The 14059-nt window shown below is 40.3% G+C and overlaps 1 protein-coding gene across 5 annotated transcripts in view; it reads left to right on the top strand.

The window, feature by feature from the left end:
• Positions 1-14059, top strand: part of CLEC7A (C-type lectin domain containing 7A) — a 33083-nt gene that overhangs the window by 16865 nt on the left and 2159 nt on the right. For all 5 annotated transcript variants that reach the window (XM_035707115.2, XM_049102663.1, XM_049102665.1 and 2 more), the window contains one exon: positions 1275-1393. In XM_035707115.2, the coding sequence (XP_035563008.1) occupies positions 1275-1393 (119 nt within the window). The remainder of the gene's footprint in view (positions 1-1274; positions 1394-14059) is intronic.

Genomic DNA, 14059 nt, shown 5'->3' on the forward strand with positions numbered 1-14059 from the left:
GAGGGAGAGATGGAATCTCAAGAAGACTCTGCACTGAGTGCAGAGCCTGATGCAAGGCTCGATCTCAAGACCCTGAGATCACAATCTGAGCCAAAATCAAGAGGCAGATACTTGAGCAATTGTGCCACCCAGGGGCCCCCATATGTTTCACTTTAAAACAAATCTATTCAAACACACTCCAAATTTTCAGGACTATAACAATCAGGCCACTACTCATTTTTGTGGGTTTGAATTTCAATTCTTAAATTTGTGGAGGAAAATAGAAAATTCTCTTCCTTGTCATCATTATTATCAGGGAAAATAGCAACAACAATCATATACATTTATAAATCATTTACTCCTTCTAAGATACTGGGAAAGACAAAGAGGTTTAAAAAGGAACCTTGCTATTTCAATGCTTATATAGTTTGTAGGAAGAAACAACTCAACAGTTGCCTAAAGTTAACAACTGGTATTGGCAATAATGACAAGAATTCAGAGAAAGATCCGTGGGTATATAAAGTTTTACATAAAAAGTGGGACTTATCACGCATTGTAAATGAAGGGTATAACTCAGTTGGTCTATAAGAAGGGATTAATAGTCAGGAAACACTCTACACTATAAACCTAAACTCCTATATTTACTTTCGCTTCCTCTCAAATTTTGTATTTCTGTCATGTGTTACCCAACAGTTGTAGCTTGCAAGAAAATGAATGGAAGTAGATTATGACAAAGAAAGAGAATGACATCAGAAGTATGTCTGGCTTTTCAGTGTTCCTGTTATTTGTCAGCAATTTAAATGTCATCATTAAATCTCAGGCTACTTATTTATAAAACGTGCACTGGAACTAAGTTATTTTCATATTTTTATCTAACTGCAAAGCATTCCTTGACAAAAGTGTTATAAATTCATATATTCAATTTGAGAATATAGTGGCCTGTTGTCCATGAAAATTGCTTAGGGACTCTGTTACTCTTAGATCTTGTCAGGCAGGTTACATGGAGGCATTAAAATTTTGACATTATGGATCTATTCTTCATTGGAAATTTAAACAATAGTGATTCTGAAGAAATAAAATATACTCTGACACACTCAATGGATTCAATAATTGGCACTTCTCCCTAGGTTGATGCCAGGGTATGTATGCATTCTTCACCAGGGTAATTCAACCTGTTGTTTCTTTCTCAATGTCTGTAAGAATTCTTATCTCTATCTTTTTATCTCTATCATCTCTGTCTGTCTCATTGTCTCTGCCACTCTTTGACATGCATTTGTATTTATGCTTTCCTACAGGAATTTATAGTAAGACAAGTGTCTTCTCAACCTGATAATTCATTCTGGATAGGACTTTCTCGCCATCAGACCGAAGGACCATTGCTGTGGGAGGATGGCTCAGTGTTCTCATCGAACTTGTAAGTATCTGGGAAGACAAAGCTTCATCCCCTTTCTCAGAAAGCTAAGAGAATGCCAAGAAGTTAAGAATCTTATTTGTGGGCCATTTATGAGAAAGGAAGAAAGAAATGGTGACAGAGAAAAAGAGTGAATGGGGGGGGGGTGGCGAAGAAAAGAAGGTAGAGGAGAACTTTATAGTCAAAACGAGTTGAGTGATGATCTAGTGCTGTCATCACAAATGTTCTTCAGCTTTCTTACAAGGAGGGCATCTGGCACCTATTTGAAGTAGTCCAGTTGGGAGCCATCACTGTAAGTATAAAACTGTGATGAGGAGAATGACTTTGGAGTCAGTTCTCAGCTTGAGACAACGATTGGTCTACTCTGTGTGAAATTGGATAAGTTACACTGTTTATCTGAGCCCCTCTTCCTTCATTTGTAAGTGAGAATAAAAATAGTACTTATCTGTTTGGATTTTAAGATATAAAGGAGATAAAAGTCAAATCACTTAGCATAGTGTCCTTAGCATAAGTGATACATGCTATTATTAATTTTGGAAGCAACCACATTTCACATTTTATAAGGTTCTTTTAAACATATTTCTCATTTGCATAATTATAGATTCTCCCTTATTGTATGTGGATCAGTTAGGGTTAGAGAAGATATATATAGATCTCCTATTGGTTCTAAAGGACACTGACTGATCCATACACAATGAGGAATAATTGACACATGGAGATTTATTATGAGGAATTGGCTAGCATGATTATGGAGGCTAAGGGGTCCCACAATCTACCATCTGCAAACTGGTGACCCAAGGAAAGCCTTCAAATATGAAGGGCTGGGAATCAGGAGAGCTAATGATGTAAAACCCAGAGTTCAGGTAGAAGATGAACTACACTGAGATGTCTCAGTTCACAAAGTGAGGCAGGAAAAGGCAAATTCTTCCTTCTGAGACCTTTTTGTTCTATTTAAGCCTTCACCCACGTTGGGCTGAGCAATCTAGTTTCCTGTGTCCACTGACTCAAATGTTAGTTTCACCCAGAAACACCCTCCAGACGTAATTAGTAATAAAGTTTAATCTGGGTATGGCTAGTCAAGCTAACACATAAAATTAACCGTCACAAAGTATTGAGATTTTCCTCATTGTAGTTGTCATTTATTTTCTTCTTTATATCTGAAGAATATGAAATTAAATTCTTTTAAAAAATTTCTATTATGAATGTGTGTGTATCCGTGCAAGTGCCTCTTTTTTGTTGGATTGTTTTCCCATTATTCTCAGTAGGTGTGCTTTCCAATTCAATTTCTGGCTTTGTTGATTCTCTTTCCTCTGTGTCTTTTTTTTCTTTAAAAAACTCTTTTATTTATTCCAGTTCTCATCTTTATTACTTCTTTCCTTTCAATTTCTTTGTTTTGAATTTGCTATTCTCTCTCTAATTTCTTGTATGGATGCTTGACTCTTGAAATCTCCCTTTCTTTTTCTCAAGTATGTTCATTTAAGACTATAACTTTAATGTATTTTTATTGTCATTCTGTTCAAAATATTTTTAATTACCATTGGGAGCTGTTCTTTGACCTGAGTTATTTAGAAATGCATTTCTTAATTTATAAATATCTATATGTTTATCCCTTTGCTTTAGGTTTCAGCTTAATTCCATTGTGGTTGGAGAATATACTTCCATGTGATTGCAATTCTTTGACATTTATCTGCTTCTTCTTCCCCTACTGAAAGAAGTATATGATTCTAGTTACAATTCTGTAACTAGGGGATCCCTGGGTGGCTCAGCAGTTTAGCGCCTGCCTTCGGTCCAGGGCGTGATCCTGGAGTCCCGGGATCAAGTCCCACATCAGACTTCCTGCATGGAGCCTGCTTCTGCCTCTGCCTGTATCTCTGCCTCTCTCTCTTTCTCTCTCTCTCTTTCTCTCTTTGTCTCTCATGAATAAATAAATAAAATCTTTAAAAAAAAAACAATTCTAACTATTTTGATGTGCTGATGCCATATTAGGCACATATAGATTTAGAATTTATATGATCTACAGATGTATAGCCCATTCAAAGTACTTTTTCTTTTCTGTCTTTCTTCTTTTTGAACTGGTTAGTGATTTTATTACTCCATTTTTTCTTATATTTAAAATTTATTCTTTACTAATTTTTTTGTACTTGCTCTAAAGATTACAACACCTATTCTTCACTTATCAAAGTCCAATAGTAATTAATTTTTAATGTTCTTCCTGGGCAATATAAACACATTAGAATATTCCTTTAATCTGTGCTCTCCCTCCTCGATTTATATGCTATTATTTTTGTGTACTTTAAGGATCTCACATCTTTTCCCACATTTTATTTTATTTTATTTTTTTATAAATTAATGTTTTATTGGTGTTCAATTTACCAACATACAGAATAACACCCAGTGCTCATCCCGACAAGTGTCCCCCTCAGTGCCCGTCAGCCATTCACCCCCACCGCCCGCCCTCCTCCCCTCCCACCACCCCTAGTTCGTTTCCCAGAGTTAGGAGTCTTTATGTTCTGTCTCCCTTTCTGATATTTCCCACACATTTCTTCTCCCTTCCCTTATATTCCCTTTCACTATTATTTATATTCCCCAAATGAATGAGAACATACACTGTTTGTCCTTCTCCGATTGACTTACTTCACTCAGCATAATACCCTCCAGTTCCATCCGCGTTGAAGCAAATGGTGGGTGTTTGTCATTTCTAATGGCTGAGTAATATTCCATTGTATACATAAACCACATCTTCTTTATCCATGCATCTTTCGATGGACACCGAGGCTCCTTCCACAGTTTGGCTATTGTGGCAATTGCTGCTAGAAACATCGGGGTGCAGGTGTCCTGGCGTTTCATTGCATCTGTATCTTTGGGGTAAATCCCCAACAGTGCAATTGCTGGGTCATAGGGCAGGTCTATTTTTAACTCTTTGAGGAACCTCCACACAGTTTTCCAGAGTGGCTGCACGAGTTCACATTCCCACCAACAGTGTAAGAGGGTTCCCTTTTCTCCGCATCCTCTCCAAAATTGTTGTTTCCTGCCTTGTTAATTTTCCCCATTCTCACTGGTGTGAGGTGGTATCTCATTGTGGTTTTGATTTGTATTTCCCTGATGGCAAGTGATGCAGAGCGTTTTCTCATGTGCATGTTGGCCATGTCTATGTCTTCCTCTGTGAGATTTCTCTTCATGTCTTTTGCCCATTTCATGATTGGATTGTTTGTTTCTTTGGTGTTGAGTTTAAGAAGTTCTTTATAGATTTTGAAAACTAGCCCTTTAACTGATACGTCATTTGCAAATATCTTCTCCCATTCTGTAGGTTGTCTTTTAGTTTTGTTGACTGTATTCCTTGCTGTGCAAAAGCTTCTTATCTTGATGAAGTCCCAATAGTTCATTTTTGCTTTTGTTTCTTTTGCCTTCGTGGATGTATCTTGCAAGAAGTTACTGTGGCTGAGTTCAAAAAGGGTGTTGCCTGTGTTCTCCTCTAGGATTTTGATGGAATCTTGTCTCACATTTAGATCTTTCATCCATTTTGAGTTTATCTTTGTGTATGGTGCAAGAGAGTGGTCTAGTTTCATTCTTCTGCATGTGGATGTCCAATTTTCCCAGCACCATCTATTGAAGAGACTGTCTTTCTTCCAATGGATAGTCTTTCCTCCTTTATCGAATATTAGTTGACCATAAAGTTAAGGGTCCACTTCTGGGTTCTCTATTCTGTTCCATTGATCTATGTGTCTGTTTTTGTGCCAGTACCACACTGTCTTGATGACCACAGCTTTGTAGTACAACCTGAAATCTGGCATTGTGATGCTCCCAGCTATGGTTTTCTTTTTTAAAATTCCCCTGGCTATTCGGGGTCTTTTCTGCTTCCACACAAATCTTAAAATAATTTGCTCTAACTCTCTGAAGAAAGTCCATGGTATTTTGATAGCGATTGCATTAAACGTGTAAATTGCCCTGGGTAACATTGACATTTTCACAATATTAATTCTGCCAATCCATGAGCATAGAATATTTTTCCATCTCTTCGTGTCTTCTTCAATTTCTTTCAGAAGTGTTCTATAGTTTTTAGGGTATAGATCCTTTACCTCTTTAGTTAGGTTTATTCTTAGGTATCTTATGCTTTTGGGTGCAATTGTAAATGGGATTGATTCCTTAATTTCTCTTTCTTCAGTCTCATTGTTAGTGTATAGAAATGCCATTGATTTCTGGGCATTGATTTTGTATCCTGCCACGCTACCAAATTGCTGTATGAGTTCTAGCAATCTTGGGGTGGAAGCTTTTGGGTTTTCTATGTAGAGTATCATGTCATCGGTGAAGAGGGAGAATTTGACTTCTTCTTTGCCAATTTGAATGCCTTTAATGTCTTTTTGTTGTCTGATTGCTGAGGCTAGGACTTCCAATACTATGTTGAATAGCTGTGGTGAGAGTGGACATCCCTGTCTTGTTCCTGATCTTAGGGGAAAGGCTCCCAGTGCTTCCCCATTGAGAATGATATTTGCTGTGGGCTTTTCGTGGATGGCTTTTAAGATGTCGAGGAAAGTTCCCTCTATCCCTACACTCTGAAGAGTTTTGATCAGGAATGGATGCTGTATTTTGTCAAATGCTTTCTCTGCATCTAATGAGAGGATCATATGGTTCTTGTTTTTTCTCTTGCTGATATGATGAATCACACTGATTGTTTTACGAGTGTTGAACCAGCCTTGTGTCCCGGGGATAAATCCTACTTGGTCATGGTGAATAATTTTCTTAATGTACTGTTGGATCCTATTGGCCAGTATCTTGTTGAGAATTTTTGCATCCATGTTCATCAGGGATATTGGTCTGTAATTCTCCTTTTTGGTGGGGTCTTTGTCTGGTTTTGGAATTAAGGTGATGTTGACCTCATAGAACGAATTTGGAAGTACTCCATCTCTTTCTATCTTTCCAAACAGCTTTAGGAGAATAGGTATGGTTTATTCTTTAAACGTTTGATAGAATTCCCCTGGGAAGCCATCTGGCCTTGGACTCTTGTGTCTTGGGAGGTTTTTGATGACTGCTTCAATTTCCTCCCTGGTTATTGGCCTGTTCAGGTTTTCTATTTCTTCCTGTTCCAGTTTTGGTAGTTTGTGGCTTTCCAGGAATGCGTCCATTTCTTCTAGATTGCCTAATTTATTGGCGTATAGTTGTTCATAATATGTTTTTAAAATCGTTTGTATTTCCTTGGTGTTGGTAGTGATCTCTCCTTTCTCATTCATGATTTTATTAATTTGAGTCTTCTCTCTCTTCTTCTTAATAAGGCTGGCTAATGGTTTATCTATCTTATCAATTCTTTCAAAGAACCAACTCCTGGTTCTGTTGATCTGTTCCACAGTTCTTCTGGTCTCGATTTTGTTGAGTTCTGCTTGAATCTTTATTAACTCTCGTCTTCTCCTGGGTGTAGGATCTATCTGCTGTTTTTTCTCTAGCTCCTTTATGTGTAAGGTTAGCTTTTGTATTTGAGTTCTTTCCAGTTTTTGAATGGATGCTTGTATTGCGATGTATTTCCCCCTTAGGACTGCTTTTGCTGCGTCCCAAAGATTTTGAATGGCTGTATCTTCATTCTCATTAGTTTCCATGAATGTTTTTAATTCTTCCTTAATTTCCTGGTTGACCCTTTCATCTTTTAGCAGGATGGTCCTTAACCTCCACGTGTTTGAGGTCCTTCCAAACTACTTGTTGTGATTTAGTTCTAATTTCAAGGTATTATGGTCTGAGAATATGCAGGGGACGATCCCAATCTTTTGGTATCGGTTCACACCCAATTTGTGACCCAGTATGTGGTCTATTCTGGAGAAAGTTCCATGTGCACTTTAGAAGTATGTGTATTCAGTTGTTTGGATGTAAAGTTCTGTAGATATTTGTGAAATCCATCTGGTCCAGTGTATCATTTAAAGCTCTCGTTTCCTTGGAGATGTTGTGCTTAGAAGACCTATCGAGGGTAGAAAGAGCTAGAGTAAAAAAAAAAAAAAAAAAAGCTAGAGTGAAGTCACCAAGTATAAGTGTATTATTATCTAACTATTTCTTCACTTTGGTTATTAATTGATTTATATATTTGGCAGCTCCCACATTCGGGGCATATATATTGAGGATTGTTAAGTCCTCTTGTTGGATAGATCCTTTAAGTATGATATAGTGTCCCTCTTCATCTCTCACTACAGTCTTCGGGGTAAATTTTAGTTTATCTGATATAAGGATGGCTACCCCTGCTTTCTTTTGAGGACCATTCGAATGGTAAATGGTTCTTCAACCTTTTATTTTCAGGCTGTAGGTGTCCTTCTGTCTAAAATGAGTCTTTTGTAGACAGCAAATAGATGGGTCCTGCTTTTTTATTCAGTCTGATACCCTGCGCCTTTTGATGGGGTCATTAAGCCCGTTCACGTTCAGAGTTACTATTGAGAGATTTGAGTTTAGTGTCATCATGATATCTATTCAGTCCTTGTTTTTGTGGATTGTTCCACTGAACTTCTTTTTAAAGGTGAATTTTAAGAGTCTCCCTTAAAATTTCTTGCAGAGCTGGTTTGGAGGTCACATATTCTTTCAGTTCCTGCCTGTTTTGGAAGCTCTTTATCTCTCCTTCCATTTTGAATGAGAGCCTTGTTGGATAAAGTATTCTTGGTTGCATGTTCTTCTCATTTAGGACCCTGAATATATCCTGCCAGCACTTTCTGGCCTGCCAGGTCTCTGGGGAGAGGTCTGCTGTTACCCTAATACTCCTCCCCATAAAAGTCAGGGATTTCTTGTCTCTTGCTGCTTTAAGGATCTTCTCTTTGTCTTTGGAATTTGCAAGCTTCACTATTAGATGTCGAGGTGTTGAACGGTTTTTATTGATTTTAGGGGGGGATCTTTCTATTTCCTGGATCTGAATGCCTGTTTCCCTTCCCAGATTAGGAAAGTTTTCAGCTATGATTTGTTCAAATACATATTGTGGCCCTCTGTCCCTTTCGGCACCCTTGGGAACACCACTTAAATGTAGGTTTTTCTTCCTCAGGCTGTCGTTTATTTCCCTTAATCTATCTTCATGGTCTTTTAATTGTCTCTTTTTTCCTCAGTTTTCCTCTTTGCCATCAACTTGTCTTCTATGTCACTCACTCGTTCTTCCACCTCGTTAACCCTCGTCGTTAGGACTTCTAGTTTGGATTGCATCTCATTCAATTGATTTTTAATTTCTGCCTGATTAGCTCTAAATTCTGCAGTCATGAAGTCTCTTGAGTCCTTTATACTTTTTTCTAGAGCCACCAGTAGCTGTATAATAGTGCTTCTGAATTGGCTTTTTGACATTGAATTGTAATCCAGATTTTGTAACTCTGTGGGAGAGAGGACTGTTTCTGATTCTCTGTTTTGAGGTGAGGTTTTCCTTCTAGTCATTTTGCTCAGTGCAGAGTGGCCAAAAGCAAGTTGTATTGGGAAAAAGAGAGGAGAGAAAGAAAGAGAAAAGGAAAAAAAAAGGAAGAGAAAAAGAAAAGAAAGAAAAAGAAAGGAAAATAAAGGGTGGGGGAAGGAAACAAATCAAAAAGCAAAACAAAACAAACAAAAAAACACGGGGGAGTATCTTCTGATTCTGTGTACTTAAAGTCTCTTGGCTTCCCCTGGAACTTGTCCGTCTAGCTGGTCTTCTGGGGGAGGGGCCTGTTGTGCTGATTTTCAGGTGTTAGCACTTGGGGGAGCTGCTGTGCTCCCTGCCTGGTGCAGGGCTCAGTGGGGGTTGTTTACCCCGTGAGGCCCCACGAGGAACAACCGCAGTGGCGAGGCCAGCTCTGGAGCCGTGGAGTCAGCTCCTGCAGTAGCTCCAGAGCTCTCCCTCTGCAGGGCCTGGAGGCTCCGGGCAGGGCCGCTGATCTGCTCAGCTCGGGGCAGGAGCGTCCTCGCTGTCCTGGGCCCTCCCGGCCTCTGCCTGTCCCGGGGGAGGCCAGATCCTGGCTGTGTCCCGGCGCCCTGCCGGGGCCTGCGCTATTGGATTCGCGCTCCCGGCCTGCAGCCCCCTCCGTGGAGTCGCCCCCGAGCCCCCCGAGCCCCTCCGAGCTGCTCCCGCCCCGCAGCCCCCTCCCCGGAGCCGCCCCCGAGCCCCTCGAGCTGCTCCCGCGCTGCAGCCCCCTCCGCGGAGCCGCCCCCGAGCCCCCCGAGCCCCCCGAGCCCCTCCGAGCTGCTCCCACCCCGCAGCCCCCTCCCCGGAGCCGCCCCCGAGCCCCCCCCAGCTGCTCCCGCCCCGCAGCCCCCTCCGCGGAGCCGCCCCCGAGCCCCCCCGAGCTGCTCCCACCCCGCAGCCCCCTCCGCGGAGCCGCCCCCGAGCACCCTGAGCTGCTCCGGGCCCCGCCGTGCGCGCTGCAGCCCTTAGGGAGCTCGGCGCACTCTCCCGGGGCGCAGGTGCCTGTTAGTGTCCCCGGGAGCCCGAGCGCATCCCCGCCCTCCTGGGTCCTGCTCCACCTCCCTGCGAGCCCCTTTCCGCCCGGGGAAGGTCGGTGCAGCTCCTGCGTCTCCGGGACGGGGCTCTCCTGTCCTGGGGACACTCGCCCCGGCCTCAGCCCGGCTCCTCGCGGGGTCCCTCCCCCTTGGAGGCCTTTTGTGTCTTTATTTCTTTTTTCCGTCTTCCTACCTCGATAGAAGCACGAACTCTTCTCACTGTGGAGTTCCAGCTGGTCTCCCTTTAAATCTCAGGCCAAATTCGTAGATTTTCAGGATGATTTGAAGGTTGTCTAGGTAATTTGGTCAAGACAGGTGATTTGGGGTCCCTGCTCTTCCGCCATCCTGCCCCTTTTCTTTTCCGACATTTTAAATCTCTACAACTGGCACCTGTCTTACAACTACTGGCCTTTTATAATCACTGTAGGTCTGAACTGAAGTTGAGCTCTGTCAAGAAGGATGAATGTTCATTTCTGCTGGTCAAAGTGAGGCACCGTAAATCTGAGATTACTTAAACACTCTGCTTAGTTTTTTGTTTTGTTATTTTTATTTTTAAAAGATTTTATTCATTCATTTGAGATAGATAGCATACCATTGCGTGTGTGTGTGTGTGTGTGTGTGTGTGTGTGTGTGTGTGTGGTGGGGGAGAGGCAGAGGGAGAGGGAGAAGCAGACTCCCCACTGAGCAGGGAGCCCGATGCAGGTCATGATCCCAGGACCCTGAGATCACGACCTGAGCCCTGAAGGCAGCTGCTGAATCACCTGAGCCACCCACGTATCCCTGTTTTGTTTTTCTAAATACACTAGTATTATGGATTCAAATAGAAGAACTGTGTTAAGTACCACATTGTGGTTCAACTTCTCAGGGAATATAATTTTTTCCTACCATCTTCCACTTGGTGGCAAGATTGAGACATGCACTGCTCACTGTTACTCTTCTGGTTGTAGTTTTAGTTTTCATTTACTCCTACACCAGACTAGTCCTTTGTTCTCCAGCTTCTGCTGGGTTTTCTACTACATTCCCATCTTGCGTGGATTTATTTCACAGTATTAGTTAAATTAAATGGTCTCTCAACAATTGATGGCATCTCACATTTAGTAAAGAAAAAAAATACAGGGGGTCCCCGGGTGGCTCAGTGATTTAGTGCCTGCCTTCAGTCTAGGGCGTGATCCTGGAGACCCGAGATGGAGTCCCGCATCAGGCTCCCTGCATGGACCCTGCTTCTCCCTCTGCCTGTGTCTCTGCCTCTCTCTCTGTCTGTGTCTCTCATGAATAAATAAGTAAAATCTTTAAAACAGAAAAAGAAGAAAAATACAGCCCTAGAAAACATTAGGTGTATAGATTTATACACAGTTCATCTAGATTTTCCCACATATTTGTGGTTTGCATTGCTTGTTATTTATTTCTGCTTCTTCTACCTTCCGTTTCAACCATTTACTTAAAGCTGAAGAATACTCTCTACTATTCCCAGTAGGGTGGAAATTTTAGAGTTTAATTCTCTGTGTTTGTCTAAAACTGTTTTTATTCCAACTTTTCTAAAAAATATTTCCTTTGGGTATAAAACCAACTAGTATAAACCTAGAAATGTGTACTTTGTTTCCCTCAGCCATTCAAAGATATTGTTATAATGTTTTTCTATTTTTTTATTATTGTTTTTGAATGGTCAGCTCTTTGAAGGTAATATATGTTTTAAATCTAATATCTTTGTATATAGCTTTGGAAAATTCTCATCGAACTTGCTTCAAATGTTGCTTCCACCCTATCTTTCTTCCCTTCTTCTGGGATTTCAGTTATATGCATTATGGACCCAGTCAAAACATTCTGTATGTCTTTTTTTTTTTTTTTTTTTTAATTTTTATTTATTCATGATAGTTACAGAGAGAGAGAGAGGCAGAGACACAGGCAGAGGGAGAAGCAGGCTCCATGCACCGGGAGCCCGATGTGGGATTCGATCCCGGGTCTCCAGGATCGCGCCCTGGGCCAAAGGCAGGCGCCAAACCACTGCGCCACCCAGGGATCCCCCACATTCTGTATGTCTTGTTTGCTTTATCCTTCATCCTTTTTTCTTTATAAATTTACTTCTAATATATCTTCCACTTCACTATTTTTTTCTCATCTCTGGCTAATCTGGAGTTAAAAGCCTCCATTAAGTTTTTAATTTTCTTTAGTGAATTTTTCAGTTCTTTGTCAAATCTACTCAGTCACTATAATTCCTAGCTTTCTTCCAACATTCTCAAATTTATCTTTCAACTCATAGTATACACTGAATATAGGTGTTTTAACATTTGTGCTTGATAATTCCAGTGTTTTATATTCATATATGTCTGTTTCTATTATGTTTTTCTCCTATTTTTCATTCATGTTTACTTTTCTTATTGGTCTGATTATTTTGTTATTCAGTTTTAAAATTTTAATTTCACTATAATGAACATATAGTATTATATCAGTTTCAGTGATAATGTGATATTCATCAATTTAGTGCATTACTCAGTGGTCTTTATGATAAGTGTACTCTTTAATCCCCATCACCTATTTTACCCATTCCTCCACCACGTCTTTTTGGTAAGCATTTGTTTGTTCTCTATAATTAAGAGTCTGTTTCTTGGTTTGTCTCTCTATTCCTTTGTTCATTTCTTACTCTTAAATTTCACATATGAGTGAAATCATATATTTGTCTTTCTCTGACTGGCTTATTTCTCTTAGCATTATACCCTCTAGATCCATTCATGTTTTTGCAAATGGCAAGATTTCATTTTTCTTTGTGGCTGAATAATATTCTATTGTAACATATACCCTCTCTTCTTTATCCATTCATTTGTCAGTTGCCATGTAGGCTGCTTCTGTAATATGGCTACTATAAGTAAAACTGCAATAAATAGGAGTGCATGTGTCCCTTTGAATTAGTGCTTTCATATTCTTTGGGTAAATACCCAGTGTGCAATTACCGGATCCTAGGGAAGTTCTATTTTTAATTTTTTAAGGAACTTTTATATTATTTTCCACAGTGGCCACACCAGTTGCATTCCTAGTAACAGTGCAAGAAGGTATCTTTTTCTCCACATCTTTATCATTTTTTTAAGATTTTTTATTTATGATAGACACAGAGAGAGAGTGAGGCAGAGACACAGGCGGAGGGAGAAGCAGGCTCCATGACGGGAGCCCGACGTGGGACTCGATCCTGGGACTCCAGGATCGTGCCCTGGGCCAAAGGCAGGCGCCAAACCGCTGAGCCACCCAGGGATCCCCTCTCCACATCTTTAATTCTTGTTTCTTGAGTTTTTTTATTTTATCCATTCTGACACGTGTGAGAGGATGTCTCTTGTGGTTTTGATTTGCATTTCCATGATGATTAGTGTTACTGAGCATTTTTTCATGTATCTGTTGGCCATCTGAATGTTGTCTTTGGAGAAATGTCTGTTCATGTCTTCTGACTAACTTTTAATTGGACTCTTTGTTTTTTTATGCTTGATTATTTTTGATAGTGTGCTTAGCATTACATCTTAAATGTTCGTAGAATTAATTTGAAATTTACAGAATGGCTTTTTATTTGCTTCTGGCAGGCATTGTTGGGTATGAACAATACAAACTGCTGAGTATGATCACATTTTGATTTTAACATCACTTAACTATTTCACTTCACCAGCCCAAGCACAGTGAATTTGTTAACAATCTTGACAAAATATATGTCCTACTTTTTTATAGCACTTGTTTGTCTTGAGCTTTCTTTTTTATTTTTTTATTGAAGTTTGATTGGCCAACAAATAGTATAACACTATATATGTCATCCCATCAAGTGCCCTCCTCAGTGCCTGTCCCCCATTTACCCCATCCCTCTGCCCACCTCCCCTTTCACTACCCCTTGTTTATTTCCTAGAGTTAGGAGTCTCTCATGTTTTGTCACCCTCTCTAATTTTTCCCACTCATTTTCCCTCCTTTCCCTTATAATCCCTTTCCCTATTTCTTATATTCCCCATGTCTTGAGTTTTCTTTTGCTATTTAAACATATAACTCTTTCTAAAATCACAATGGTGGACCCAAATTGACATTTTGATATGTTACTATGCCTTGGTTTCCTGGGTGGCAGTAACTTAATGCAGGTCTGTCTATCCCCCACCCCCCCTCAAAAACAAAAACAAAAACAAAAACAAAAACAAAAACAACCAAACTCTTGAACATCAAGGAAAATTTTTGGAGAACACCAGTCAGAATTCTCCCTGAGGCCTGAATCAAAGTTGTTTCATGCTTTTCACCTAGTCATTTCTA

This window comes from Canis lupus, chromosome 27 (assembly GCF_003254725.2).
Source record: "Canis lupus dingo isolate Sandy chromosome 27, ASM325472v2, whole genome shotgun sequence".
In the NCBI taxonomy this organism is placed as follows: domain Eukaryota; kingdom Metazoa; phylum Chordata; class Mammalia; order Carnivora; family Canidae; genus Canis; species Canis lupus.